Source organism: Cavia porcellus, unplaced genomic scaffold, assembly GCF_034190915.1.
Source record: "Cavia porcellus strain 051 isolate PalLab524CR breed Dunkin Hartley unplaced genomic scaffold, mCavPor4.1 scaffold_22, whole genome shotgun sequence".
Lineage (NCBI taxonomy): Eukaryota > Metazoa > Chordata > Mammalia > Rodentia > Caviidae > Cavia > Cavia porcellus.
This window is the reverse complement of record NW_026947505.1, coordinates 46,374,253-46,401,732: the sequence shown is the minus strand read 5'-3', so window position 1 is coordinate 46,401,732 and position 27,480 is coordinate 46,374,253. Positions and strand designations below refer to the sequence as shown.

At 38.3% G+C, this 27,480-nt stretch overlaps 1 protein-coding gene across 8 annotated transcripts in view; it reads right to left on the bottom strand.

The window, feature by feature from the left end:
• Window positions 1–27,238, bottom strand: part of Bckdhb (branched chain keto acid dehydrogenase E1 subunit beta) — a 185,463-nt gene extending 158,225 nt beyond the window's left edge. For 5 of the 8 annotated variants that reach the window (XR_010041985.1, XM_063233122.1, XM_063233123.1 and 2 more), the window contains exons 1-3: window positions 26,987–27,238; window positions 15,803–15,880; window positions 13,834–13,902 (exon numbers count right to left, since the gene is read on the bottom strand). Coding sequence is in view for 7 of the 8 variants with exons in the window: in XM_063233122.1 (XP_063089192.1) it covers window positions 13,834–13,902; window positions 15,803–15,880; window positions 26,987–27,182 (343 nt within the window). In the remaining variant the exon portion in view is untranslated. The remainder of the gene's footprint in view (window positions 1–13,833; window positions 13,903–15,802; window positions 15,881–26,986) is intronic. The other 3 variants (XM_003474753.5, XM_013158044.3, XM_063233125.1) reach the window with 2 other exon arrangements.
• Between the last annotated feature and the right edge of the window lie 242 nt (window positions 27,239–27,480).

The following is a 27,480-nucleotide window of genomic DNA, read 5'->3' as shown; positions in this document are numbered from 1 at the left end:
TAAGGGGAGAAGAGGTCTGAAGCTAGACGCACAAGTTGAAGCCATTCTGAGCTTATACTAAGCCAGGAAAACTGGATTCTACTATGCAAATATGGGGTAGCTGCCATTGGGGAAAACTCATGTCACATACATTAATATGAAATTAAACTAAAAAGCATATAAAATGAAGATCTTACACACATTATGGTCATTGAGGTCAAAAGCAATGAGAGTATGAAATATGATACTGATAGTGGGGAGAACAGAAAGAGAAACACCAAGAAAAACCCACAGAAATTGACTGAGTATTAAATCTGTGTTGTTCTGAGGACTCATACGCAGGCTCCAAGAGGTAAGCAGGCCTTGAAAGTCACCATCCATAAAACAAGCAAGCAGAAAGGTTTCTATATTGATCTGCAAGTAATAAAACATATACAGAAGGATGAGTTTCACTTGAAATAAAGTGGATATACATTTTCTTTCTTTCTTTTTTTTTTAACAAATGTCAGATCCATTTTTAAACAAAAGGTCAGGAGAAAGCAGGAAAGTATTATAAGGCCGCTGATTTGGTCCAAACAGATGGCCTACTAAAATAAACTGGGGCACAAATATAACCCAACATTACAAAATTAAAGAAATCCATATTTATTCTGTATATTACAAGATACAGTCGTATCTGCTTGAAACATTACTCTCCCAATTTATTCCTGACACCATTTTTTCATTAAAATTGCTTTTATTTAAATAAACAAATTATCAATGCCTCTTAACTGCTATACTCAACAGAAATGTTTCAGTCTATCTTTCATTTTATTTCACTCCATACTATTCTAGATCCTTTCTTTTCCATTTGTTTCAACTTACAATGAATCACAAGTCCTACCACTGCTTCCTGATTCTGTCTTATTTTCTCTACAGATTGGACTCTCATTAGTTCGCAGATACACAGCGTTTCTCACACAGTACAGTAGTCACAGCCTCTGCTCAGAAAACTTCACCACAGCCCTGGTTTCCCCGTCTTTAGTCAGTTCTCCCATTGTACTGGTTATGTACTAAACTGTCAGCTTTATCATTTAACTTCTCACCTTTTATGACAGTTCTCAAAATATATCAAATTTTTAAATAGTAAAAAAGAAATCATAGGCCTCAAATGCTGCACTATTTATATTCTAATGATACATGAATTTCTGTAGACAAAAATGTTTGTTATAAACTAACTTTATTTATTTTTCAGGTATATATAAAGTAAAATAATTATTTGCAAAGAAAATACTAACTCAATACAATGCAAATCATTCATTAGAAACCAGTTTATTCTTATACTTCACCACTGTGTCACATTTAATCACAGAAAGTAAGATCTCAGGCTTAGTTTCAATGAAAGACTTCGAGGCAGTCAGTTAGCCTCCTTATGCCCCATTTCTATACCTGAAAAGTGGATAATACAGAAATAACTTCAGAGGATCGCAATAATTAGGTGAGCTAATATATGTAAAGTTCTCAGAACAACTGGGAAAGTAAAAAGTACTATAAGCATTTTCTACTGTTACTATCACCATCATTATAGATTCTATTGTAACAAGCACCCAGGCATGTAAGCATAGCACCAACTGCTAAGTGTTTCCCGAACGTTCATTCTCCCATTCTTCTACAGTACCAGCACCCAAGTTTTGGCTTTAAGCACATATCCACACAGGACAAAGATTACACGTTCCAGTCTCCTTGCATACAGATTTTTTTAACTGCTCCCTTAGAAAATTCCTTGGACTCTGCCAAGCAGGGGAAGGAAACTAGAGATCTGAGAGCTTCCTCAAAAGACTTTTAATTTTCCTTATTCTACAGCCCTACACCCCTACCTCTAATTCCAGAGATACCAGACACTGCCAAGTTTTAAGACTTTGATAATTCTAAAATGTAAATTAGGCAAGTTTTGGCTGCCCACTCTGGATTCTGTTTTTCCAAGGCTATGAAACCTTTTACCTTTCAATTTCCAATATTTTGCTCAGATTGCATTGATCACACTGTTCCCATCTACATGGATTAAGGCCTTTGCGAAGAAAGATCTCTAGTGGAATGGGAGGTGCAGGGGATGGAAACAAGAACAGAAGACTATATTCAGTGCTATCTTTTTCCAGAAGTCTCAGCCACTGCTCTCTATGAAAACTCTCAACGAACGTTTAATTCACCTATCGTTACTTAGATTATGAGCCAACAATAAAAAAGCTCTTCACATTTCTTATATAATTTTATGTTGTTATATCGTTCTTATACTATTTTACTTCCTATGTTATTGTGCTTTGACCTATCCAGCATACTGTGAGTCTCTTAAACGCAAAAACAACATCTTAAAAATTTTATACCTTCTAGAAAAGTAGTTCTCAATCTTTGGCTGCATACTTGAATCACGCAGGGGACTATTTTTATTATAATCTTTTTGGGGGAGACAGGGGACCTTTTAAAACTCCAGTGCTGTAGCTATGTCCCATACCAATAACTCTAAATTTCTAGGTTGAGTCCTATGCATCACTACTGTTGCATATGGAAAAAGCCAGGAAGCAGTGGTGAGTGATACTATAGCTGCCTGGAGACACATTCTGAACATTTATCCCACACATACACACACACAGTGGTAAGGTATCTACTTTCCCAGGACAGTATCTCCAGTGATCCCTTGGTCATAATAATTCAGTCTTTCAAACTAGGAAAACACTCAAGTAATCCCAGATCATATTAAAAAGTACATTTCCCTAGACAAAGTCAGTGGCATTTTTTTTTAATTTGTTGGGGAATACTGTGATATTAACTACCTCCTCACACTCACGAGGCCATGTGGCAATGCTAACAGTCACTGCCAGGCTTGGTCTACAGAGAGCACTTCAGTCCCCTGCTGCCTGGTTACTTCTTCACTCCGGGAGAGCAGTTGGGCCGGCAATCATCTTACATACAAGAAGGGAATCAGGGCTATTTTGAGGGGCAATTTTTCAATTTTGCAGAAACTGCAAATAAGTAAAACTGACAGCATTGCTAAGCACCAGAAGCTCCAGTATATGCATGCAGGAGAAGCTCAGGAGATTCAGTGTAGTTGGAAACTAGGGCTAAAGCGTTTGCCTTTAATTTACAGGTCCATCATGGATCTGTTATTTTTACTCAGATCTGGTGTGTATATGAGGTAGCTTGGGAGAACTGATGAAGACTGAAAACCTCTCCTACCGAGGCCACATTAGAAAAGACATAGATACATATTTCACTGTGCTGTCACCAGACAACACTTCACTTTGGTGATGGCGGGGTCCCCAGAGGATACACATTATCCACTTGTGCCTGTGCACAGCAGTGGCAAGAAGAGGGCAGGGAAGGCATGACGCTGACCAGTTAGTTACTAAAGACTCCAAAAAGGGACTCACTAGGAAAAAACAGATCCCATGTAGTTTGGAAGAGAGAAAATCAAACAAAGGTGGTTAATTGGACCTAACCCCCTTTGCAGCTGATTAGAAATCAAAGACCAAAATGATGCAAATAACATCAGAAAGGGACCTGCAAAAATAAAGCTGACCAGAGAAATTCTGTTGTTAGATTTTCCCCTTAGCAAAGACATGTATAGAACTCTTAAAAGGAATAATACCTTTTGTGTTTTTGTTTTTGTTCCTAGACTTCTAGAAACATGGAAACTCTCTGGGAAAAACAGGAAATGGAACACAAGTAAGTCGTGGCAGCAAGCCCCTTAAGACTATCTAAACACCAAGACAGCGGGGGTAATGGGACAACTGTTCCTTAGTAAAATGAATACTGAAGAGCTACAGATCTCTTAGTTTAGAGGAATTGGGAACAAATTTTATGGAAATTTTACTTTACTGAAACTTTTACTTACTGTCTTGGTTACTTTTACCTCTCTCTTGTTGCTCGGAAAAAATACCTGACACTCGAAATGAAGGAAGGAAAGGTTTATTTATCACATAGTTTTTTGAATGTTTCAGTCAATGATCAGCTGGTTCCAAGGCAGAGTACATGGCAATGGGGTAGCACTTCAAGGCAGCAGCCAGAGCAGAAGGGTGAAAACAAGCCTCTTCTCCATAGTATTGTACCCAGGCCATGCCTCCCCCCAGCGCAGGTGCAGGACTCAAAATCTCGGGTGCCCTCCTCTGGCACAGGATGTGATATTAACAAAGTAAGGGTCCTGGCTCCCTGCAGAGTCTCTTAGTTGAACTTCTAAACTTCTCAAGTTGACACAATGCATCCAATCATAACACTTACAATAGGAGCTAAAGCTAGGTAGTCCATAGTTTTCTGTCCCATGTTCTAAGAAAAGAAATCCATGTGTAAGTATGAGGCAAATAAAGGTAATCTGGCCGGAACTGAATGAGAGGAATGCTTCAGTGAGATAGGTGGCTCTAAGTCTGCTTCCCAGTATCACAGAGAAATCAGGAAAGGCTGAACAGTCTGGAGGCTCCCAATAGATACAGGTTCCCCTCCTGAATCACTTCCAGCAGACTTGGGGTAAATTAGGCCAACTAAGACCACATACCTTCTGATACTTGTATGCAAGATTTCAGACCTTTCTCTCTTTATATAAGGAGTTACACACTGTGAGCAGAGTCGTAACAATCTTTGATGTATATGGACAAAATAATTAAAGCTAAATGGTCTTTGGGCAGAAACTCCACAGAATTTTTGTATGAAAAAGAAAGATTAGTTCCTTTAGGCAAATGATTAAACTGCCTAAGTGAACTTAGAACCTGTTGAGAATACCGTGGAAGTTTTTCATTTAATGACCAATCTATCAGTGTTGCATTTAAATAAACATAATGGGTTTATGCCATTTAATAGGCTCCATTTCTTTCTTTGATTAAAAAATTAAGATGCTCCTAGAGTGATTTAAAGTTTCCTTTTGAGTTTTGAGGAACTTCCACTTTTTATAAAATGTAACATGTAAATTTCAAATTTAGCATGTATACGATCTTCTTTAATTAATGATGTAATATTCAGTTTGTGTGTGTTCCCTTTTGGCTTAGGAATAAGTTTCTTTGTTTCTGCTGGAATCCATAACTGGCAAGGACACAAAAATAGGAAAAAATAGGTTAAATGAGTAGTCTGCCCAGAAATTGAGAAGAAATTCCTTATTACTAAGAATGCTTGAGTTTCAAGGAGCCAAACTACAGAAAAATAATTCTTTGGCTAATTTACGACTGGCTAGATGCCACCAGTTGTGGATGGTGGCCAGAGGACCTGTAGGGAGGGATGGCAGGATGCCACAGAGAAGGTCAAGCACTTCATTGCTAATGCTGCCTTTGGGTGTAGCTGCTTACTAGGAAACTTAAAACTTTTGGTCCAAAAGCTTCCCAAGTGATTTCTTAGCACATGACATTTGCCAACTTTTACCTAACTTATCCTTCATCAACTCTGCCAATCAAAGCAACTGAAAAATCTCATGTATGTTAAATGAGAACAGCAAACAAAATGATGTGCTCCAACCCTCCAACTTTTACACAGACAGCGCTGCTCAACAAATATCTGAAAAATGACATTTGTCCTATCTTCCATGAAAGGCTGTTTTTCCTGGCTGTCTTGAATGTGATTAGAAAATGATTTTTTCCAGTGAATTTCATTATCATTGTTACATGATTTAATAACTGCATTAAAGGCACCACACAGTGGATTCCAAGTTAGAGCTACAAGTATAGAAGTACTTAGCTCTGTTAACCTTCCTTCACGTTTAGATTCAAGCTTCCTGAGAGTTAAGTAACATCAACTCAGTGTCTTTGAACACGATGTCAAATTGTCCCCCAATGCCACAGCCATCAGACCTTCAACCTCTAGAAAGAATGCTCTAGAAGAAAGAGTATTACACTAGAAAGTGTAATTTACCAGGCTTTCATGATTTGTTTCACACTAAACAAAATATGAGGTAAGAATCCAAGCATTTGCAGATACTACTGACTAATCTGAATGGCTCTATAAGAATTGTTATACTGACCCTTTCTCAGCTCTAATAATAAATTGGTAAGTCTACACTGGATATATTTATTCAATCTTTACTGGCTAATTTCTTTTTAATTTTGAGGAACTTGGTAGAAGTGTTAAAGAGATAATCCCCAACTATCTCTGAGAAACTAAAATTAAGGAATATAAAATGCTGTTAAAAGGGAAAAAAAAAAGAATTTTTTTGAAACTGGTCTGACCTAAGCAACACTATGAATCTGTAACTTGTTTTCAATAAAATAAACAGCATCACTTTTCTGATTCTTTTTAAAATTTTGTTAGTACACATGTACAGTACATAACCTTTGCATTCCTTGTGTGGAGATAACACATCTTTATTCCTCATCCTCTCCCTCTCCCTCCTTCCCTCTCTTGATCCCCTTCCCTTTGAAGAAAGACCTACTTCCCTTTTTCCTATTATTTAGCTTTTATTTTGTTCTTCATTTATTGTTTGAATCAAAGTATAATGTTTTAAAAGACATGAACCAATTTTGTACTGTCTGATAAGAATTACTCCTAATCTCATTTCTCCTGGTCCACTTTAATCTATCTCCCAACTCCCTCCCTTACTGGTGCCCACATCTGAAAATCTGAAAAGCATGCCACTGTCAAATAAGGCGTAAAAGCAATGCTTTAGTGTGATGACAAAAATGTCAAAGAGAACACTTGTTGGCAGCTCTAACATTTATTGGTTAATCAATTATGGAAAAAAAAATAGTTAAAGCAGAAGCTGTCACCCAGAACAACTGAAGGCACTCAGAAAATCTTGTTCAAAGGACATTTTCCCCAACTTTTAAATATGGGTTTCTGACAGCTGGCTTCATATTACTCCATGTATAATCAACATGCTCAAGCTTTGCTTAATTAAAATTTTTTAGATTTCTCACATTTTTATAAGTAAATTGTTCGACCACTTGCCACTAGGCAAGCTGGTAATTAACCTCAGAGGTTCAGTTTCCACATTGTGTGGAGGCTGAACAAATTAGGGCTTTTCAACCTCAATGTTACAGTTTTGGCCCATTGTTCTGTTGGGGAAATGCCGGTTGCTGTCCAGTGCATGGCAGAATAGTTAGCAGCAGCCCTGATCCGTCCCCACTGATGCTAGTGCCATCCATCAGTGACAAAAAAAGAAAAAAATCAAAAATGTCTCCAGACATTTTCAAAACCACCACCAGCTAAACTAGACTATATCTCCACTTCCTCTTCAGGTCTGATATACAACAAAATATGTAAAATATCTTATTTCTTAGATGTTATTTATTATGCCACTGATTAACAAGTTAGCTCTGAGAACACTCACTTTGATTTTTAGAGAAATTAAAATACAGTAATCATTTGCATCAATTTAAATTTTAGTAGATCTAAAATATTTTATTTGGAATAACAATTCACAGAAGGTCATCAAAGCAATAAATAAGGAAAACTAATGTAAATGAAGAATGTGCTGGTAATATTTGAATCTCATTTTCCAGGGTAACTCCTTCAAGAGAATAAAAAAATAGTATAAAGGGAAAAGCATATTGTTGGGTAACGAGAATTCCAATTTTTTAAGGAAGTGACATTCTATCTGTCACAGCAGCTGTGTCATTTTCCATCATCAGTCTACACAAATGTCAATTTGATCTAGTCCTCAACAACACTTATTTCGTTATTTTCTTTTTGTTAACAACATCTTAATAAGCACAAATGCATATTCCACTGTGGTTTTGATTTGCATTTCCCTAATAATTAGTGTTGAATATTTTTCCATGTGGTCATTGATCATTAATATGTAATCTTCGAAAGCCTTAAAAATGGTAATTTTGCATTATGAATTTTTACCACAAATTTTTAAATAAATGTTCGAATCACAAAAAAAAAAAAAGCCTTATTAAATATGTTCATCTAGTGCTAGAACATGTGTACTTTTAGAAACAGAGGAACTTTTCAATATCAGGAGCAATTTAAATTTCTTAACACTGAGGAAATAAAATCACTTAAAGCTAACAATACTTTACCAATCGTATTGGGGAAAAAAAGATTACACCAAATTAATACACGTTCTCACTAAATTCCTGGTATAGTACAGTCTACGTCTTGTACTAAATTTGCTTTTTAAGTCAGAAATATACTTCAATAGAAGAAATAAATGATGCATTCCATTTCTTTGTAAAATATTTATAAACTTTATTGAGTTTTTTCAGTAAAATCAGTTTCAGTTACCCAGAAACCAAGCCCTCACCTTACAGAAAAACTGAACCCAAAATATGATTTGCCAGGACCTGCACAGCTCCAGATGTTTTCCAGGGGGGAAAGATGGTGGGAGGATGAAAAAATAAAGAAGAGACAAAAGCTGAGTCAGGTGGAGCCCTTACCCTCCTAAAGGGAGGAAAGGAACTGGCCCCTCACCTCAGGGGCATTTATTTACACATTTTAGCCACTTAATGACACTGTTGTCCTAGCAACCCACTGTCCAAATTATCTTGGGGCTAGGTGTTGTCCGGGCTGAAGCAGCTTCTTGACATGGCTTTCCCCAGGCACTCTTTGTTCTTGCATATGTGGTTAATTTCCAACTTCAACAACTCTCAACAATGATTATCATTCCAGTAATCTTTTTTTGCAGCCAAAATATATACTAGAAGGCCTCTTATTCTGTTGAAGATGTTAGTTTCAGGATTCATGTAAAAGTACACGAGAACGGTCAAAAATTGCTTATATCCTCAAATGTATAACTTATAACGCTGGAAAAGGGACTTAAGAGACAACTAAGTACATAAAGCACTCCATGTTTACAAGATGGTATCAGAATGGCTACAATCATAAACTTCTAAATGAAAAAGGAATTTATACATAAAGAAAGCGTGTGCTTTTCAAAAGGAGGTAAGACTGCAAAGAGTACCTGGAATTGTGTAAAACTATCCACAATAGGCTGTTCTCTCCCTGCACTTCACTGATGAAGACATGAGAGGTTCAAAGTCAGCTCCTAAAATAATGGCATCCTATAGATGAAAACTAGCCTCCTTCAGCAGCTTGTCTTAGAATTTGCCTTCCCCACTCAGTATACTAAAGTATATGATTAAACAGCTTTTGTGATATACACACAAGAAAACAAGTTAGTGGTTATATTAGTTTCCCCAAAATGTTGACAGTTGCACTTGTGGTGTGAAGGGATGAACTCATTAATGGAAAGATATCAAGCCCAGGACAAAGCAGATGTTCAGGCCTGCAGACTCACTCAGCAAGTCCTATACTGCTCCTTTTCTCACCTATTTTCCTCCAACATGTGGGTCAAATACACTCTAAGAGCCACAGCCAGGCAATATTTCTGTCAGTACAAAATAGGGTTAAAAACACACACTGAACCTCCCTTTATCGATCTTGTTGAAATAGGACACACTCACAAAGAGACAGACAAGGGGAATGACAGACTGTACAGGCATGGGGCAGTCAACAGAAAGTCACACATACTCTACAAACCATCTGCCTTGAAATGCTCTCTCTCATCACTTGCTTCCCTAGAATTCTCCTAGATCCTTATAAAGAGAGCTCATCACCTGAATAGTTTACAGCTGCCATGTGGTATACACTGAGTTAATGAGGGTATACTATTCTATTTCCTTTCATTTTCAAGGCATTCATATTGTTTTGTTCTATCAAAGGACAGAGGAAACGGTAGGAAGTGCTTCAGTGACACTTCCCTCACATCTCGATGATCTCAAACGCAAAATGGTTTCTCTTTATAGCATCCTTTTTTATAGCATCGACTTTAATTATCCAACTTCTACATTTATGTTAAATAGTAATCAGTTTCAGAACATTATGTCAGTAAACCTGAGATTCTTCAAATTCTACCTTCCAATGGAGTATAAAATGGTTTGTGACAGTCCCAGAGTTTCGACAGCAGGAACAGCAAAGGTCTCATCACAGAGAGCAGACTGCCACCTACTGATGGTGGTGCTCTTCCTGCTCAGCACTCATCTGGGAAAGCGAGGGGATCTCTCATAAGGAGTTTTGATGCTAAGTCATTTCATGCAATTTATTCAACTATATCAATATACTTTTTTAGTTCTTCTAAATACAAATTACTTTAACATAAAAAAAAAAGAATGGTAAGCAGAGATCCTCCTGCATAGCTCAAAATTCCTGGCCTATTCACAAAAGAGCAGAGATTATAAAAATAAGTAGGATTCTTTTTCTTGTTTTTCTTTTCTAAATATGTAAGAAAAAATATATATGTATATATATAAGCATCACTGTCATTCACTTTTGAAAACAAAAGCTTGCTGCTGTCAGAGAGTAGTAGTGATTTGTCCATCTTTACTAACTTGTTCTTATCGAAAGTTTCATTCTTCAGTCCTAAAGTTGTAAAATTTCATAGCAGCTATTGACAGTAACCTAAAAGGTAATCAGCCATTAATTAGTTCAGTTTTCTGCCATGTAGATACAAATTTGTAGGTGTCTTCCAAGAGTACTGAACTTTTTCTCAAGAAAATTTCCATTTTAACCTATTTTTTAACAAAGAAAAAAAAAAAGTCAGATCAACCAAAATAACTCCAGGGAGTCAAGAAAATCCCTTTCCTAGCCAGTAGGTCACTGCTGGTTATAGGACAAAGGATGAGTTCACTCAGCAATATTGATAAATGCTTCCAGAATCAGTCTTAAGGGCTAAGGATGCACAGATGTCTTGCAGATGTGCTGCCTTTGGGAAGCTGCCTGTTAGGCAATATGACAGATAGCTACAATATAACTTACAAATGTAAAAGGTAAAAATCTAACCAGTGATAAAAAGAATGCCTGAGTCAGTTTTGGAGAGCCAGGAAAAGCTTCAGAGAGAATTCTTCTGAATGAGAAACAGGAGTTTTCCACATGAGCAAGCATGGGTGAGAGATCCAGGTAATGTGACCAGAACAACTGAGAACTTAGGAGGAGAATCCATAATCCAAAATTTGTGAAAAATAGAGTGGATGAAGTCAGGTAAATCATGGACTTTGGTATGACATGCTAAGAAATACGCATTTTAAAATGCTAACCCTGATAACTAGAGAGGGAATAGACTGAAGAAGTATAAGCCCAAAGGAATGGTGATAACCAGAAAAACAAACAAACTTTCTCTGGCAGAGGAAATGAAAGATCGGAATTCCTGGGGCAGTAAGAATGGAAATGAGAGGCCAGATCCCAAACAAAATCTGAGATAAAATTATAGGACTGGATATGAGGAATAAGAAATAAGGAACACACAAGGATCTCCCTGGTTTCAGGGTTGTGTAATTAAGCTGATGGGGGCATATTCATCAACATAGGAAATGCAGCAGGAGGTACGGATCTGCTGAATGGGTGTAATAAGTTTACCCCTCAAAATGATGTACTTCAAGTGCCTGTGGAACGGTGAGGTGAAGACGAGCGCTGGAGTAGTGAATATACGGACCTAGAGCAGGACAGAGGTCTGGAAACTCAGAAGTCACCCGCTTATGAACAGCAGGAGGCCTGGATGAAACGTCCCAGACTGAATGGCTAGAACCACAGGAGTCCTGGACGGGAACTTGGGCAGACAGGCAGCAACAGCTCAGGTAAGCACATGGCAGGCCACCACAATGACTCCAGCAGGAGGAAAAGTGCTGGCTAAAAATTACTCAGCAGCACAGTTACTCCAGACAGAGGAAAGACTAAGCTGTAAAAATATCATTCTACATGTTCCGGGTATCTCCAAGTTATCTCTGGAAGTAAATGAGCAATTTTTATTTTCTCCTTTATGCTTTTCTGTTTTCCCCCAAATTGTCTACACTGAACATAAATTATTTTTGATGAAATAAAATATAGGAAGTTTTTAATTTTTTTTAAGATAGGGGGTCTCGATGAACAGAATAAATAAGCTTTGGCTCAACTATGTCAAACTAAACAACTGAGGACAGGAAGAAGCAGAGAGACTAAATCCAGAAACCCAACTTGCTGTAGCAAAAAGAACAAACCGGAACTTCCTAGTACATAAGATAGAACACACTGTGGCATCCTGGACTGGAATGCAACATAACCTCAGAGATAATGAATAGGAACAGGAACAACAGTTTTTAAAAAAACATCTTAAAGTCCCCCCCACCCCGACCCTTTGCACACACATGAGCACAACAGGGTAGGGATAAATGTAATAAGATCAAGATAAAGAGACATTAGGTGCTCCTAACTCCAGAATTACCTGCTTTGCTGACTTCTTGATAAGACAGAGAAAGTCAAATGACAAAACCACCTCACAGGTATCCTTAACAGTGAAGGCTAAAGACACAATCCTTACACTGCAAATCAGAGAAATAGGAATTACAAGATCACCTAACATGTATTCTGAAGGCTGTAAGTCTTACTGAGGCAAACAAAATGAATGCCAGCATGCCAGACAAAGACAGAAAGAACAGCTGAGATGCAGCAGAAAGGATTCTGAATTTGAGGTCAACTTGGCCAGACCACGGTGCCCAGTGATTTGGTGAAGCCCAGATCGAGATGTTGCTGTAAAGGCATGCATTTTTCAGATGTCACTAACATTTAAATCAGCAGCATTGAGCAAGGAGATTATCTTTCACATGGCCTCATGCTATTAATTTAAGGTTTTAAGAAACAAGACTAGTTTCCCAATCAAAAAAGAATTTGGCCTCAAGACTGGAACAGAGAGCAGCTACCTGAGTTTCCAGCCTGCCAAAGTGCCCTACAGATGTGCCAGCTGCCAGTCATGGGAGTCAATTCCTTTAAAAATAAATCTCTCTCTTGTTCTTGAGTAGGTAAGTGACATGATAATGTACTTAGTGAAGAATATTTTGGAATCTATAATATGTGGCTCAACAGAGGATGCTGGAGTTAAAACAGTTGGAGAAATGTGTGCTGTAGAGCTCTGCATGCAGCTATAGAAATGAAAAGAAATCCGTTCAATAAGAAGGGGGACCCTGGTAAGGGGTGGCGGTGTGGCAGACTGCGGCCCTTCCAGGGGGAGAACCAGCAGCAGCTCCTGAGATCTGCGCCATGTTGGAACTTAGGATGCTGGGAAGCCAAGCAAGCACCTCCCCTCCCTGGTAAGTGGTGGCAGTGTGGATACTGGGAAACCAAACAACCAACCTGCCTCCCTGCTAAGCAATAGTGAACCTACTGAGGCACAACTTAGAGTCAAACATCCCACTTCTCCTACCCCCTTTCTGCTGTCCCCCCACCGTTAGCAAACGGGAACCAGAAATCTGAATGTCTCCTGGGAGGCTGACCATAGCAAATAAGGGGGACTTCCTTCTACCATCTCTTTGAAGGCAAATATTTTTATTACTGTTTTGCTCTATTCTGATTAATGGTATTGCTCTATTCAATATTCTGTTTAGATAAGTTCTATAATATTCTGTATTTCATCTCATTTTGATATACATGATTGAAAGAACAACTATCATAAAGATAATGAAATATACTGTGATACTTATTACTGTTATCCCGGTAACTTGCTGTGAAGTTCTGTACCAATTTCACTGTATGATCTTAGTTAGCTTTATTCTGTCTTGTTCTGTTGTATTTTATCACTTTCAAAATAAAATTTAAAAAAAGGGGGGGATACACACACACACACACACACACACACACACACACGACAGCTAAGATAATTATACTATTCATTCTACTAGTCCACTAAAAAGGACAGTGCTTATATTGTTTGATCAATTTTGTATGCCTATATCTGGTAATCTGAGCAACTATTTTGAAGGCAACAATATGCAATATAATAACCATTGTTAATTTCCTCTCCTCTTGTTTTGAAATTCTGTATCATTTTTGTTGGTTTTTTATTCTCTTTAAAATAAAAAAATATATATGGGAGCTGAACCGGTACATTTTGCATTTTTAAGATCTTTAAGTAGAAATGATATAAGAATAATAACTTACCGTATTTGTCTCGCAAGCCTACAGTGCATCTGAAGACTCCACCAAAGGCAACATCTTCACCAAATATTACTGAAAAACAACATTTAAAGACATTTTTTTGGTAATCCCTAAATGATACTAGCCATGAAAAATAAATAATTTAAATATGTACATTTCAAATCATAAAACAGAAATGGGCCATAAGTCTAGATTAAAGTTTCCCAATTTCAGCATCGTTGATGTTAAGGACTGCTTAATTCTTTTGCTGTGGGACCTGTCCTATACACTGTAAAATACAGCATCAAACTTGGTCTCTATCTACTGGCTGACAACTGTCCCAGCCTACACACAGTTGTGACAACCCCAAGTGTCTCCAGATACTGCTGAAGGCAGAAAAAACAAAATAACTCCAGGTGAGACAGAACCATGGATCCAACCTTATTTGTTTTTCTATAAAGAAAATGAGGCCACAGAAGTAGCACAGTTGCTAAGTAAAATAAATCAGACACACAAGCTTAGATATTGTGTGGTCTCTCTTATAGGAGAAACCTAAAATATAAATAAAGAGCAAAATAAAAGATAGATAATAAGAAATGGAAGATGGATCTTCTTCAAAAGGGAAGGGGACCAAAAGATGAAGGGAAGGGAGAGGGAGGAGAGGAGAAGGGGATGAAAAAAAGAATTGAGATGTGTTATGTCCATGCACCAACTCATGAGGAATGTATCATAATGTAATGAAATGTGTACTAATAAAAACAACAACAAAAAAAACTTTTTAAAGAATACTGACTTTCAAGGTCAGAAAGCTAGCAACAGAACTACAACTCACACCCAAGGATGCCAGACTAATGATTCCTTATGCATAGTACACAGTAAGTGTCATCCCTGTAGGAGCTGACGGAAGAGCATTCCAAGCTAAGGGAAGGGTTTCAAATAACAAAGGATCGTAGACTGTGAAACAGAAAAGAAGTAACTACAGTCAGATATACGGTAAGTGAAGGAAAGACGTGCTAAGTAGAAGTTTAAGACAAGTTTTATAGCACAGCAAGGAAAATAAAATAGGGAGCATTCACAGAGCTGAACTCTAGTCCCACAAATGCACCCAACAGTTTTGTAGCTCTCAAGATGGTAACTGTCCCTTCTCCATGCTTCACTCATCTAGTTTATCATTTTCAGATAGCATCTGAAACAAGTAAAGGTTAATCATCCTCTAGCTCTCACTTCCTCCCAAAAAGGCAACTTGATTTTCACTTAAAGCAAGGCTTTTGAAGTGGAAATCCACAGCATTATTTTTTTAAAAGGAGATACACACACACACACACACACACACACACACACACACGTATATTAAGCCAACCAAATTTAGAAAACACAATAGGATCATAGAATAAAATAAAAATATAATTACCTATAAAAATTATTATAAATACTAAAAGTATCACATCCAAATAAATCTTATAAGTTGAATGATGATAGCTAAACAATCATTAATGTGTGGAAATCTAAACTTCATTTGATAAATAAGTATCTATACAAGTAGTATTTTCTAGTTCTTTTCTTTACAATAGCAAAGAAAAGGAGAACACAGAAGTTATCAGTTATCAATCCAGAAGGTATTAATATTAGGACTACACGCAAAATGAAAATTTTCTATAGATACACATGAGAAGTAACTAGTAACAAGGCACATTGAAAAATGATAAATAGGGGCTGGAGATTTAGTTCAGCGGCATAAGCGCCTGCCTTGTAAGCAGGCAGTCGTGAGTTCGATCCCTGGTACTGATAAAAAGGAAAAAGACAAAAAAAAAAAAGAAAAGAAAAATGGTAAATAGTGGAGCTTGATCATTTACCCTTCATTATCTGATTAGGTCCTTTAAAAATTCTGATAGACATAATGTTAGCTATAACATCAAACTCCAGACAAATACTGTACTTCAAGAAAATGTTCAATTCTGGAATTAATACAGTTCTTAAGCAGAATGAAACTTACCTGCAGTAGGATCTCTGGCTAATGAGTTGTCCAAGGCACTTGTTATTGCCTGAAAAAGATTCATTTTCTGAGTTTGCCCTATAGAAAACAAAAGATGTACCATTTCATACCTTGCAAAATATGCAAAAAAATCATTTTATTAATACTTCATTACAAATTAATAACAATCAAGGCAAAGTCAGAGTAAGAATACATCATCTGAGTCTACTGGATTTATAAAGATGCTGGGTCTATAGAAGATATAAAGACAATATTGACCTCCAGAAGCACGGTAATGAGACAAAATTTACATATATTTAACAATATACAAACAAGTGAAAAACGGGAAGAAAGATATAAGCAAGTGACTAAATGAGTGTAGACAATAAGAGCTACGGAAAGTTAGAAAAGTTCAAGTAAGAGCCAGAACAGTAAGGGAAAACATCCTAGACAGATGTTACGAACTGAAGACATAAGGAACATGCATGACCAGTGGCATGTGTTTAACACGCCACTGACAGCAAATTGTCATGTCTCATAAAACCATAGTTTAGTACCCAGAATGGCTGTTGTATAATCCCATGGCTAAATATGTCAGACTCATTCCTTCTTCCTACTGTCTCATTGCTTAAGAAGAATCTCTGTGGGCTGAGGATTTAGCTCAGCAGCATAAGCACCTGCCTTGCAAGCAGGCAGTCATGAGTTCAATCCCTGGTACCGATAAAAGGAAAAAAAAGAAGAAGAAGAATCTCTGTGAGCCAGTTCCTGTCTCCCTATGTAGATGTTGGGAGAAATAAATGGAACAATACACATAAAGCACTTAGAACAATGCCTGATACAATTAGTGCTAAATAAATGTCATCTACTCATTGTTAGAATCTGAACTTTGCCCACATCCTCCCTCCTGATTTTAACACTATTTTTTTTTTTGTCTTTTTCGTTTTTATCGGTACCAGGAATCGAACTCACGACTACCTGCTTGCAAGGCAGGTGCTTATGCCGCTGAGCTAAATCCCCAGCCCCTTAACACTATTCTTAATACTACCACAACATTTTGTCTGGTAAAATCCCAAGAGCTACAATTCAGAAACATCAGGACTTTAGAGCTTTAACTGAAGCCTGTATAACACCCAGTGTCCACACTGATCCTACGACCTGAAATCAACTCCTTTCTAAAATCACTATGCAAAGCACACACAGGCACCCACCTGAATCTTCTGATCCAGAGCCCCATTCTCAGCTTAGTGCTTGATCTACCCAGATCACTTTAACCTGCTGCTTACTCTGGCCATTTTCCTATCTAATGTCTATGCTCTTCAGTGTGTCCCAAAAGTCAAGGTTTAATTTCCAGTGTCAGTCACGGCAGCCACAGTCCTTACCTTCAACCCTCTTACAATGGGACACTGGTCACTTTTATAAAATTCTCATAGGAGTGTGAGTGTACGGTTTCCTACTGTGAACTGTACATGCAAGGACAGTAGGATACACACTTCTTATGAGAATCTAATGCCTCATTAGATGAGGCAAAGCTGAGGAGGTGATGCAAGTTCTAGGAGATGGCTTGAAATTCAGATTAACATTAGCGGAGATGTTTTGACTGCAGAGAGACCATAATAAATCAACTGCTTGCAGACTCATATCAAAACGTACCAGTGAGTGGCAAGTGACAACTAACCTGCAACTGAAGGCACCCAAAACACAACTACTGAGTGACTGGATGTAAGCAACACACTTCAGGTGTCATTCTCTCCCATCACTCCCAGATGGGACCATCTGCTTAGAAGAAAAAAATTCAGGGCTCCCCCTGATTCTACATTATGATGAATTGTCTAATTATGTCATTATATATTACAATGTAATAATAATAGGAATAATATATACAATAAATGTAATGTGCTTTGATCATCCCAAATCACTCCCCACCTCTGGTCCACTGAAAAACTGGTACCAAAAAGACTGCAGAGACAGAATTTTCACAGTTAAGAACTGAGAAGCAATTAAAATGCGTAAATGCCTCAGCTGGTATTGATTTTAAGTTTGCTGACCATTTGAATTAATACTGACTTAAAATCCTGAGCTCAGACCTGAAACTCACTCACACTGGACAAATGCTCTACCACTGAGGTACATTCCCAGGTATCCAAATACATCTTATCACACTGCTGCTTGGCAAGATTTTAGTAGGAAAAAAGCAAAGATTTTTATTTTAAAAAAAATCACGTAAAATAAAAAAAATCAGGCTAAGTCTGGAAAGTATTGCTAAACAAAATGAGGAATTTTCTCATCCTATCTAAGTCACAATAGTACAAAGGACTATTTTCCATGTGAATACACAAACTATACTTTCATTGCTGAATACTGTTGCTAAATAGAAAAGTTAACATTTTTAGACTAGCTGTACTTCTACTTAACGCTTTTTAACAAACTGTAAATGACAATTTCTAATAGTGCAACATCTACTTTGAATTCTTTCCAGAGTTACAAAACTTGTAAAAAGCCTAAGAATAAGTTATGCTATCACAGGTAACATATTTTAAAATGTTTTTCGGAGAATTATTACCTGTAGGTTACACAAGGATGATCCATAAAATATGCCTTTGTTCTCTCAAAGTAAGATAAACCCATGTGTTAGTTGTGCTAAGTAAAGATGTACCACTGATAACCTTCGTGTGTGTGTGTGTGTGTGTGTGTGTGTGTGTGTGTGTGTGTGTGTTGTACTGGGGACTGAACTGCATCCCAGCCATTTCTATTTTTTATTTTAAAACAGGTCTTGTTAAGTCACTAAGCTGGCCAGGTTGGGCTCAAATTTGCAATTCTTTTGCCATAGACTCCCAGAGTCCTGGAATTACAGGTGTGTCCCAGTATGTTGGCTAGCAAACCTTTTAAAAAAGAAAAAAAAAAAATACATAGTAAATTTCAAAATCAGACTGACAATTGTTCTTTTTAAGACGAAAGTTAAAACAAAAAGAATACAGCAGTACCATTTATCCTGAGCCAACTATGTAAGCTAATGATTGTCCACTGGTAAAATTGGGATCTACAGTTGCGCTCAAGCTTCTTACCCAAAATTGTTTTAAGAAAAAGATCATGAATAAATAGTTCATCCTCACTGCTGTTAAAAAACAAAATAGCATGTAGTCAGAATGTTAGTAGGTAAAGACCCTTAAAATATTTTGATTAGAGCTGTATCTTCAGCATTTTCATGATGATCATTAAATATTTGTTGAATGAATGACCAAACAAAAAATTCAAACAGCTCCTTCAATAAATGTTTTAAAATGACATTACTAGATGTCACAGTAAAGACAGCAAACTTCTGATGGCATAGGACTTTAGTTACTATTCCAGTGCAAGAGCTGCAGGAATAAAAAAGCCTTCCACAGAGTTATGGCATCTGAGACGGGAGCAAACAGCACCCAAGGAGAACTTTGTAGGCAAATAAACAATGTCAACAGCGGGCAGTCTGATAGTGGGTATATTTATAGCCTAGATGCAAACAGATCAAAATAAACACTATAAACAAAGAGGGCTGGGGATACAGTTCAACGGTAAAAGTCTTGCCTACCATAGGTGAGGCCCTGAGTTGCATTCCCAGCACCAAAATAAACGACAAAACAGAAATGAAGTCTCTCTAATCACAACTGTTTCTTAAGATGCCACTGTACTGCAGGTCTATGAAAAGGAAGAAAGCAGATAGTATCTGAGGGGAAAGAGGTTACCTAAATGCCAAAATTGAGAGAATCTAAGCTTTAAAGTCGGAGAGACTGTTGTGGAGTCCCTGGGTTACCCCATCTCAGCACCAGGTTATTTCTGCCATGGGGTCATGGCATTTCCATCACTAAGCAGTTTTTTATACTGTCTACATTCCGATGACTCCCAAGTGGTTATGTTAAACATCTCTCCTTCCACGCTTCTAACTTTTATATCTAAAAATTATCAATTCTCTTCTTCAGTATCTTGGGCTTTTCTAACTCAGCAAACAATATGGAACTCTTTATGTCTGCTTCCTAACTCAGTCTTTTCTATCTTAGCAAACAATACTCTCTCCACCTAGGTGACCACGCCACAAAAAAGGAAGCATGCTTTTCTTCATCGCTCATACTAGACCATCAATCCTACTTCCAAATAAATCACTTCCTACGTACAGCATCAATGCTAGCACTGCCACGTCCTATGTCTCCTCACATCTGTCCTACACCAGGAAACTGCCTTCTCACTTTTACCCTTCCAGCCCTTCAAATCATTCCCCAAAGATCTGCTGTAAGGAGAGTCCTCAAAGGCAAACACTCCATGTCACTCCCTTGGTCAAAACCCTACAAAGATCTCTGGACATCTTCTCCATGTCCCCACCGTGTCCACAGACTGTTTGGTCCCCACCTCAACAGTCCCATCTTACATCACTGTCACCATTGAGTCTTTCATGTCGCACCATCCAAGTACCTTGCCACCTTAGAACTTGCACATGCATCAATCCCTTAACTTGGCACCCCCTTTATACTCCTTTGGATCCCCATTTTAGGACCTTGAATAAAAGCTATATCCTCTTAGTAAGCTTTCCAGATCTCTATTATTCCCTTTTCTAGCAGTAAAATGTTTCCTTCACATCATTTACCGCAACATAGACTGATTTAATTATGTATTTCCTGACATAGAAACCACCAGCACAAAGACAATGAACTCCTTGAGCCTTTGACCCGGGGTCTATCACTCATTAAAAGTAGTAATTCCTTCTATAGGTCCTGGCTTTGCCAAACATTTTTATTAACCATAAAAACTAATAGATGATTAAAGCCAGGATGCCTCTGCCACAGTGTCTCCACAAATAAACTGGAAGAGAGGATAAAATTAGTTGGGGATCACCACAGAAGGACACAGGACCACCACCCTGAGCTCTTAACCTGATATTCACTAAGATCTAGATTTGTGATTTCTTCTGAGGTGGTCAGAGACTTAAAAGCTGCTTTTGTGAAAAGACACTGACTTTTCACTCCTAAACAGGATAAAGTTTGGCACCTCTGACTTCACTTTATATCTGCCTCGTTTATTACCTTTAAACTCTGAGACAAGCCACATGTCATGGCACATGCCTGCAATCCCCCACACTCAGGAGACAGGCAAGAGGATAGACTACTGAGAATCTGAAGCCTGGACACTGAGCTCAAGGATTAGCAGGCACTGCATAGTAAGGCTCTGTCTCAAAAAAGAAAAAATACTTTGGGTCAGATCCCTACCCAGTTTTTCACATAGCCATGTTCATCATTTAAAGGTTATATAAAAACTGGTAATACAAGATTTACTAACCCTAAATTTACCTTATTATTTCATCCCCCTTAAAGACTGAGGACACTAAGATAAAAGTAAGTATCTCAAGATTTGGAGGGGCAGTCATTGTCAACTTTTAGATATTCTGTTCCAGATGTCTTGGAACAGTGGCTAAACATGCCCAGTCACCGTCCTAAACCTGCAGCCATCACAGTGCATTCAACAAAGCCTCTACAGACCACTGCATGATAAGGTAGCCCAGCCCCACGCAAGAGAATAATCCAATGGGAAACTGCATTCTCAAGCAGTAAGGACTTTCTGGTACCACCTCACAGAACCAGAATTGAGTCAGTGAAGCAGAAATCATATGAAGAGGACAGGTAAGGATCTAATTTCTCACTGACCAGTAAACGCTGGTCCTTTTTCTGGGGTAACAGGCAAGGCTGACCTTCCTGTTGGTGCCTAGAGCCTTCAGCTCTTTCCTTGAAGTGGAAGTTCCTTTCCCAACTCCTGTAACTTTCCAATTAAAGCTCTGATTTACTTTTTAGCCTGGCTTTTAAATGTCATTATTCATGGATCAGAGGGCCCCCTATCTGCTATCACTTGCTATTTTTTCTCATCTCCCCATTCGACTTCAAATTGAAGTAAGAAAAGGCCAGAACCATATTCGTAATATCTAGCATAATCTGATATCCAGGAGAAAATAAAAGTGCAGAATGAATAAACACACACACACTCACACACTCACACACACACACACACACACACACGCACGCACGCACACATGCACGCACACATGCACACACCCAATGCTTGGACCCCAGAACATGGAGAGGCTAGCATGTGCTTTTGGGGGGGGAGCAACACAATATAATGACAGGAGCAAACATACCACCATAAGCCAGCCCTGACTGGAATGTGTTATACCATTTTTCTCTGTGACTCTGAGCAAGTTACTTTATGACTGACATTCAGCGTCCTCTTATACAAAAACAGAGTCAATAATATCTACTGTGTAAGCCTGCTATGAGAATTCAGCAAAATGATTCTCAAATGCCCAGTATTTACAAAGATTTTTTCTGTTTCTTTATTTCCTTCCCCTTTCTTAGTGAAACTGACTCTACTACCTCAGGTACCAGGCACCAGTAATTACATGGATTATCTCATGGGATTTTCACAGCAACCCTCTGAAGCTGTATAGAGGAGGAAAATAAAACTAGTGTAGATGAATAAACTTGGTCAGTGTCACAATGTAAGCTCTCAAGAGGAGAATCAAATTCAGGCATAAACTATAGCTCAAGAAGCACAGCTCTTACTATCTGTCCCTTGAATGCCAACATCTTTCAAAATAATAGCAAAAAAAAATGAGATGAACAGGAAAGGTATGGATCAAGTTCCCTAATGATCAATAAATAAGCAGAAGAAACTTGAAGGTGCATAAATAACAGTGAAAGTCCTGTAATGTCTCCAATGTTTTGGTTTTATTCTTTACTGTTTTGTTCAATTTTATTATAACTGGCAATACAGGCAATTCTTTTTAAGATAGCAAGAGGCAGTATGGTAACCATTGTTGATCACCTAGGATTTTGTTTTTACATTATCTATTATGTCCATCCTTTTGATTTGACTGACTCTGTTCTGTTACGGCACATTTGGTTTTACTCTCTTCAAAAAAAAGTAGTAAGAACTGTGGGAGAAATAAAGCCCAAAATGTGTAATTGTCATTGACAAAAGAAAGGAAAAGAAAGTGCTCTAAAGAATATAACTGCATATATATTTAAGTGCATAAGATAGATAATCATATTACTGAGTTCTGTTGGATCATTGAACAGAACTGTTTGCAGTCTCACTGTTTGAAAGTCCACTTTATATGCTTTAATTTTGTAACTTGAACAACTATTTCTAAGATAACAATATGTAATCTATTAACTAGTGATTTCCTACTGTTTATGTTTTCTGAAATTCTATATAACTTGTACCCTTTTTCTATTTTTTTTTTCTTTTTCTCCTTAAATAAAAAAAAAAAAAATAACAGTGAAAGAGAAGGATGTAGTCTCTGCTCAAATGAGCTCGAAAAGAAGCTATGACTGAAGGCTAGATTTGAGACAGGCCTAAGAAGACAAAGTGCTAAGTGAAAAAACTAAACATCTATGAAGTAACAGATAGCACAGGAAAGGGGCTAGGTGCAAAGACTTTGGAACCAGACTGAACCAGTTTTCTTGAAAACGAAACACAACAATAGCTCTCACAAGCAGAGCAATCTGGAAGGTTTAAACACTTAAAACACAGAAGTTATTCTCTGTGTATATCAGTTTCTTTATTTGTAAACTATGGATAAGGACAGGATTTCTGTCACAGCACTGTAAGGAAGGGCACATAAATGGACAATTCAAGATACAACAGGAAAAAGAGACAAAATGATCTGCTCCCAGGAATTCACAACCTTATCATGAAGTTGTTTGGGTGCCAGACTACAATTTAGACTAGCAAGCCTGAGAGAGAGAGCTATACTCCAATCTTTCAGATCATCATGTCTGAAGGTAAGTAACTCTTCCTCTCTCTCTCCATTTTTCTCTTTCTCCAGAAAATGCTTCTCTTCTGGAAACCTCACCTGTATCGGTTCTATCAAGGTACAAGCAATACTGTCATCTTACCATCATCCAGCCTTCCAAACTAAAAAGTCATTTTTGATATGCTCCCACAAGTAAACCTGTGCCAAATCTGGTTAATATCTCCAAAACACACAAGCCACTGGTACTATCCAGGTTAAATTACATCCTTTTATTTGGATAATGACAATGTTTCTGCTCCTTACTTTACATTTATTAATCCACTCCATAAACTTTGCTAGTATAACACATATCCACATCAGTCACTTTCTAGCCAACAAATAATCAGTGGCCTTACACAGCCCAACAAAAAATTTGGATCTGAATGTAACAGAGTTACATTCACAGAGTAGGGTACACTGGAGATACGCCATCTGTCATCTCTCCCAATCTTTATTCTGAATTTCAAGGCCTTCATTTATCCTTGCCCTTATGTTCTTCTCCTTCTGTGTCTCCTCCACTACTTCCCATTCTTCACAAAAGCACCAGACTTTCTAACTTATCTTTATTTGTGTTATCCTCTTCCCTATAATCTCCAATGCTGGAAAGAAGACTTTCACCTATACTAATAAAGGGTTCAGTCTACTTCTGATCTCCCAGAGTCCTACCTGTCTCCCTTTCTTTATTCAAGACACCCCACCACAATGATTGTCTCAGTAACTACAACACAAGCCACCTCATTGAGGGTCTTTGCTCTTATCTCAATTTTGTTTCTTCTAGAGAAACAGTGCTCCTTAGAGTTCTTGCTGAAGCTCACCGTGCGACTTAAATGTCACCTTCTCAGAGCCAACCCTGACCACCCCTATGTAAGAAGGTCATTTTATATGTCAAAACGAAGTAGAAGAATGAAAAGTATCTGGAGCACAGGTGAAAAGCAGACAATTATATATTCATTAATGCCTTTACTATATCAAATTTGGGTATGTAAGACATATGGGCAGCTTTGGAGTCAGATACATTAAGATTTGAAACTCTGGCCCTGCCATTCCCAGACGTGAAGAAGCCACTAACATCTTCATGCCTTAAGTCTTAGTAAACTGTCTAGGTAACAAGGTTACCATGAGGACATATGTCCACCAGAACAGTTACTCAGGACTGAAAGATAGCACTAGCACTATCTGACTCATAGTACTAAGAAAAATACTAAGGTTACAATTTTTGAAATACGAAAAGCATGGAATGCTCAATTCACATGGAAAAATAAATCTAGAGAACAAATACATAGCAGAATACTCCTCAGTAGAAATGAAACAAATACAAATTAAAACTAAGCACAAAATATCCGAGAGAGTGAGAGAGAGAGAGAGAGAGAGAGAGAGTGTGTGTGTGTGTGTGTGTATCCAGGATTTCAGCACCAACACCTACCACATTCTTAGATACTCCTATCCATTGATGGCAAATCTTTTTATTGGAGCTTTCAGTGACACAAAAAGCCCACTGCAGCACAGGTACCTTAGGTTTGCCAGCTCTGTAATATTTCATAATTATAAACTCACACAGATGGGGTAAAAACTATGCATTATCAATCTACCGAAGTATTTATATTTTAAGTCAGAAATCTCACATCTAGGGCTCTAGACTGAAGAAATATCTCAGAGACATAAAAGGCATACATATGATAAACTTATATCTACATTATTTGTAACATTGCAAAACTGATAAAACTGATAATTACATAATTATTAAAAATTTTCATTTACTGAGTGTTTGTTACCAAACTATATATGAAGTATATTACAAATATTATCTATGTAGACTTGCTAACTACTTTTTGAAGTAGGTATTAAGATGAATCCCTTACTTAGAAAGAAACTGAGGTTTCTAGTGGATGAGTGATTAGTAATCTAAAGTTACAGATGACAGGGACAAGACCAGTGGGACTCACAATAATTACAATCTATCTACTGAACTGTAGTTTCTCTACTTTATGGAATAATTTTTAAATCCTACAGAAGGCTATTAAAACAAGACAGCCTAAAGGAAAAATGTTCTGGACTAAATAATGCAAATTACATTTGTATTAAAACTAGTTACAGAAATACATTAAATGGGAAAGATACACTCCAAATTGTTAGCAGTATTTACTGTAATGAGTGACGAAATCATATTTTTTTTTACTTTTCTATGAAGCAAATTATCTGGAATGTTTGTGCTATTTTTACAGCAACATATAAATGTGATATCACTAAGATTTTAGTAATTTCACAATTGCACAAGGGGGATTAAGAAGACCTGCATTCTATTTCTCAAGCACTGGGTCAAACATTCTTTGCTGTAAAGATGGAATTCGGGGTTTATCTTGGTGAAAAAAAAAACTGCTATTTATCTTTTGGTATCTGCTATGTCACAAAACTGGATCATCCTCTCAGTAAATTGTTACTATACAACAGGACTGTCTTTAGAATGGAAACCCTGGAATGTGGCAAGATTCCAAACCTGGAACAATTGCTAACTTACCTTGTAACCTTGGAAAAACTATCTCGAGACCTCAGTTATGCTAACTGCAAAATGGGAATGAAAACATAATCTCCCTTTTAAGGCTGTTCTAATCATACAATGAAATAATGAATGCAGATATCTCAGTACAGTGTCTTCCTGGTGCAAATATTCAATAAACGTTTATTATTTTTTTCACAAGAAAAGATATACTTCTAAAACACTGCAGTCATAGCAAGTGACAAGTTATTGGACAAGGAAATGGGAATGTTTTCACATCCTTTCCTGGTATTCTGAAGACAGATGCTAGATCTTTAGATGACTATAAAACTTGCATAAGTGGTGAAAGTCACGGAACAGTCCTATCACACAGTTTGCTACACTACAGGCCCTTCCTAAGGCTTTCTCCCCCTAGGCTAAGTAGCTGCATGGCTAGCACAAGCCCAGTGCTAGGCTGCAACAGGAAGCCTGGATTTTTTTTTTCCCCATTTCTAGGAAGAACATATCCTGTACCCTTGGCCAAACAATTCTGTCACTTAGTCTCTCAGTTTTTTCCTACCTATCAAAGGAAAAATATGCCATTGCCTAAAGTTAGTGGCGTAGGCCTGAGCAGGTCACAACACTACCTAAAGCCTGGGCTGGCAAAGTAGGGATGAAGGACGGAGAAAGGTAACGTAGGCGTCCCCGAGCAGCACCTCTCTGCCCTCAGGCCCTTCCAGAAAGCAGTATGCTCTCTCACCCAACTCAGATTGCCTAAGGGCTGCACCCACAGTGTGAGCGGTCATTGAAATTTAAGCGAGGAAAGCATTTTAACAGCCCTTTGGGAGAGGAGGTTCTAGAGGCGTGCAGGGCTGGGAGGACGCGATGCAGCGGGACTGGACAGCCAGACACGGCTCACCGTGATCCTGGGACTCCGGGTCCGGCTGGAAAGTGAAGTGAGCCACGTGCCGCGTCTGAACCGCATCCTTGCCAGCGGAGGCAGGCTGCAGAAAGCCCTGAGCCAGACCCGCACCGCGTAGCCGACGCCAGTGCCTCTCTGCTTGGGCCGCACGGAGCCTCAGCAGCCGGCCCGCACTCGCCACTGCGGCCGCCATCCCCGCGAGCCGCCTGGGTAGCAAGATCAATCCTACACCGCCAGCAGAATGGGCGGAACACGCGAGCGGCCTCCACATTGGTTCGAGCGACGGGGCGGTCCCGTAAAATTGACCAATCAGAGGCGAGAATTCTGGGGCGGGGCGGCGACGGGAAGACCAGGCGGAGCAGGTTTGCTGTGCTCAAGCGGAAGAGGGACCCGGGCCGGGCCACCTGGTGGACTGAGCGCCAATGAAATTGTTCCTGGAGGCGGAGCCTTCCCGAAATCCGCTGTAGCCGCCAGCGGGTCCGTCAGGGGTT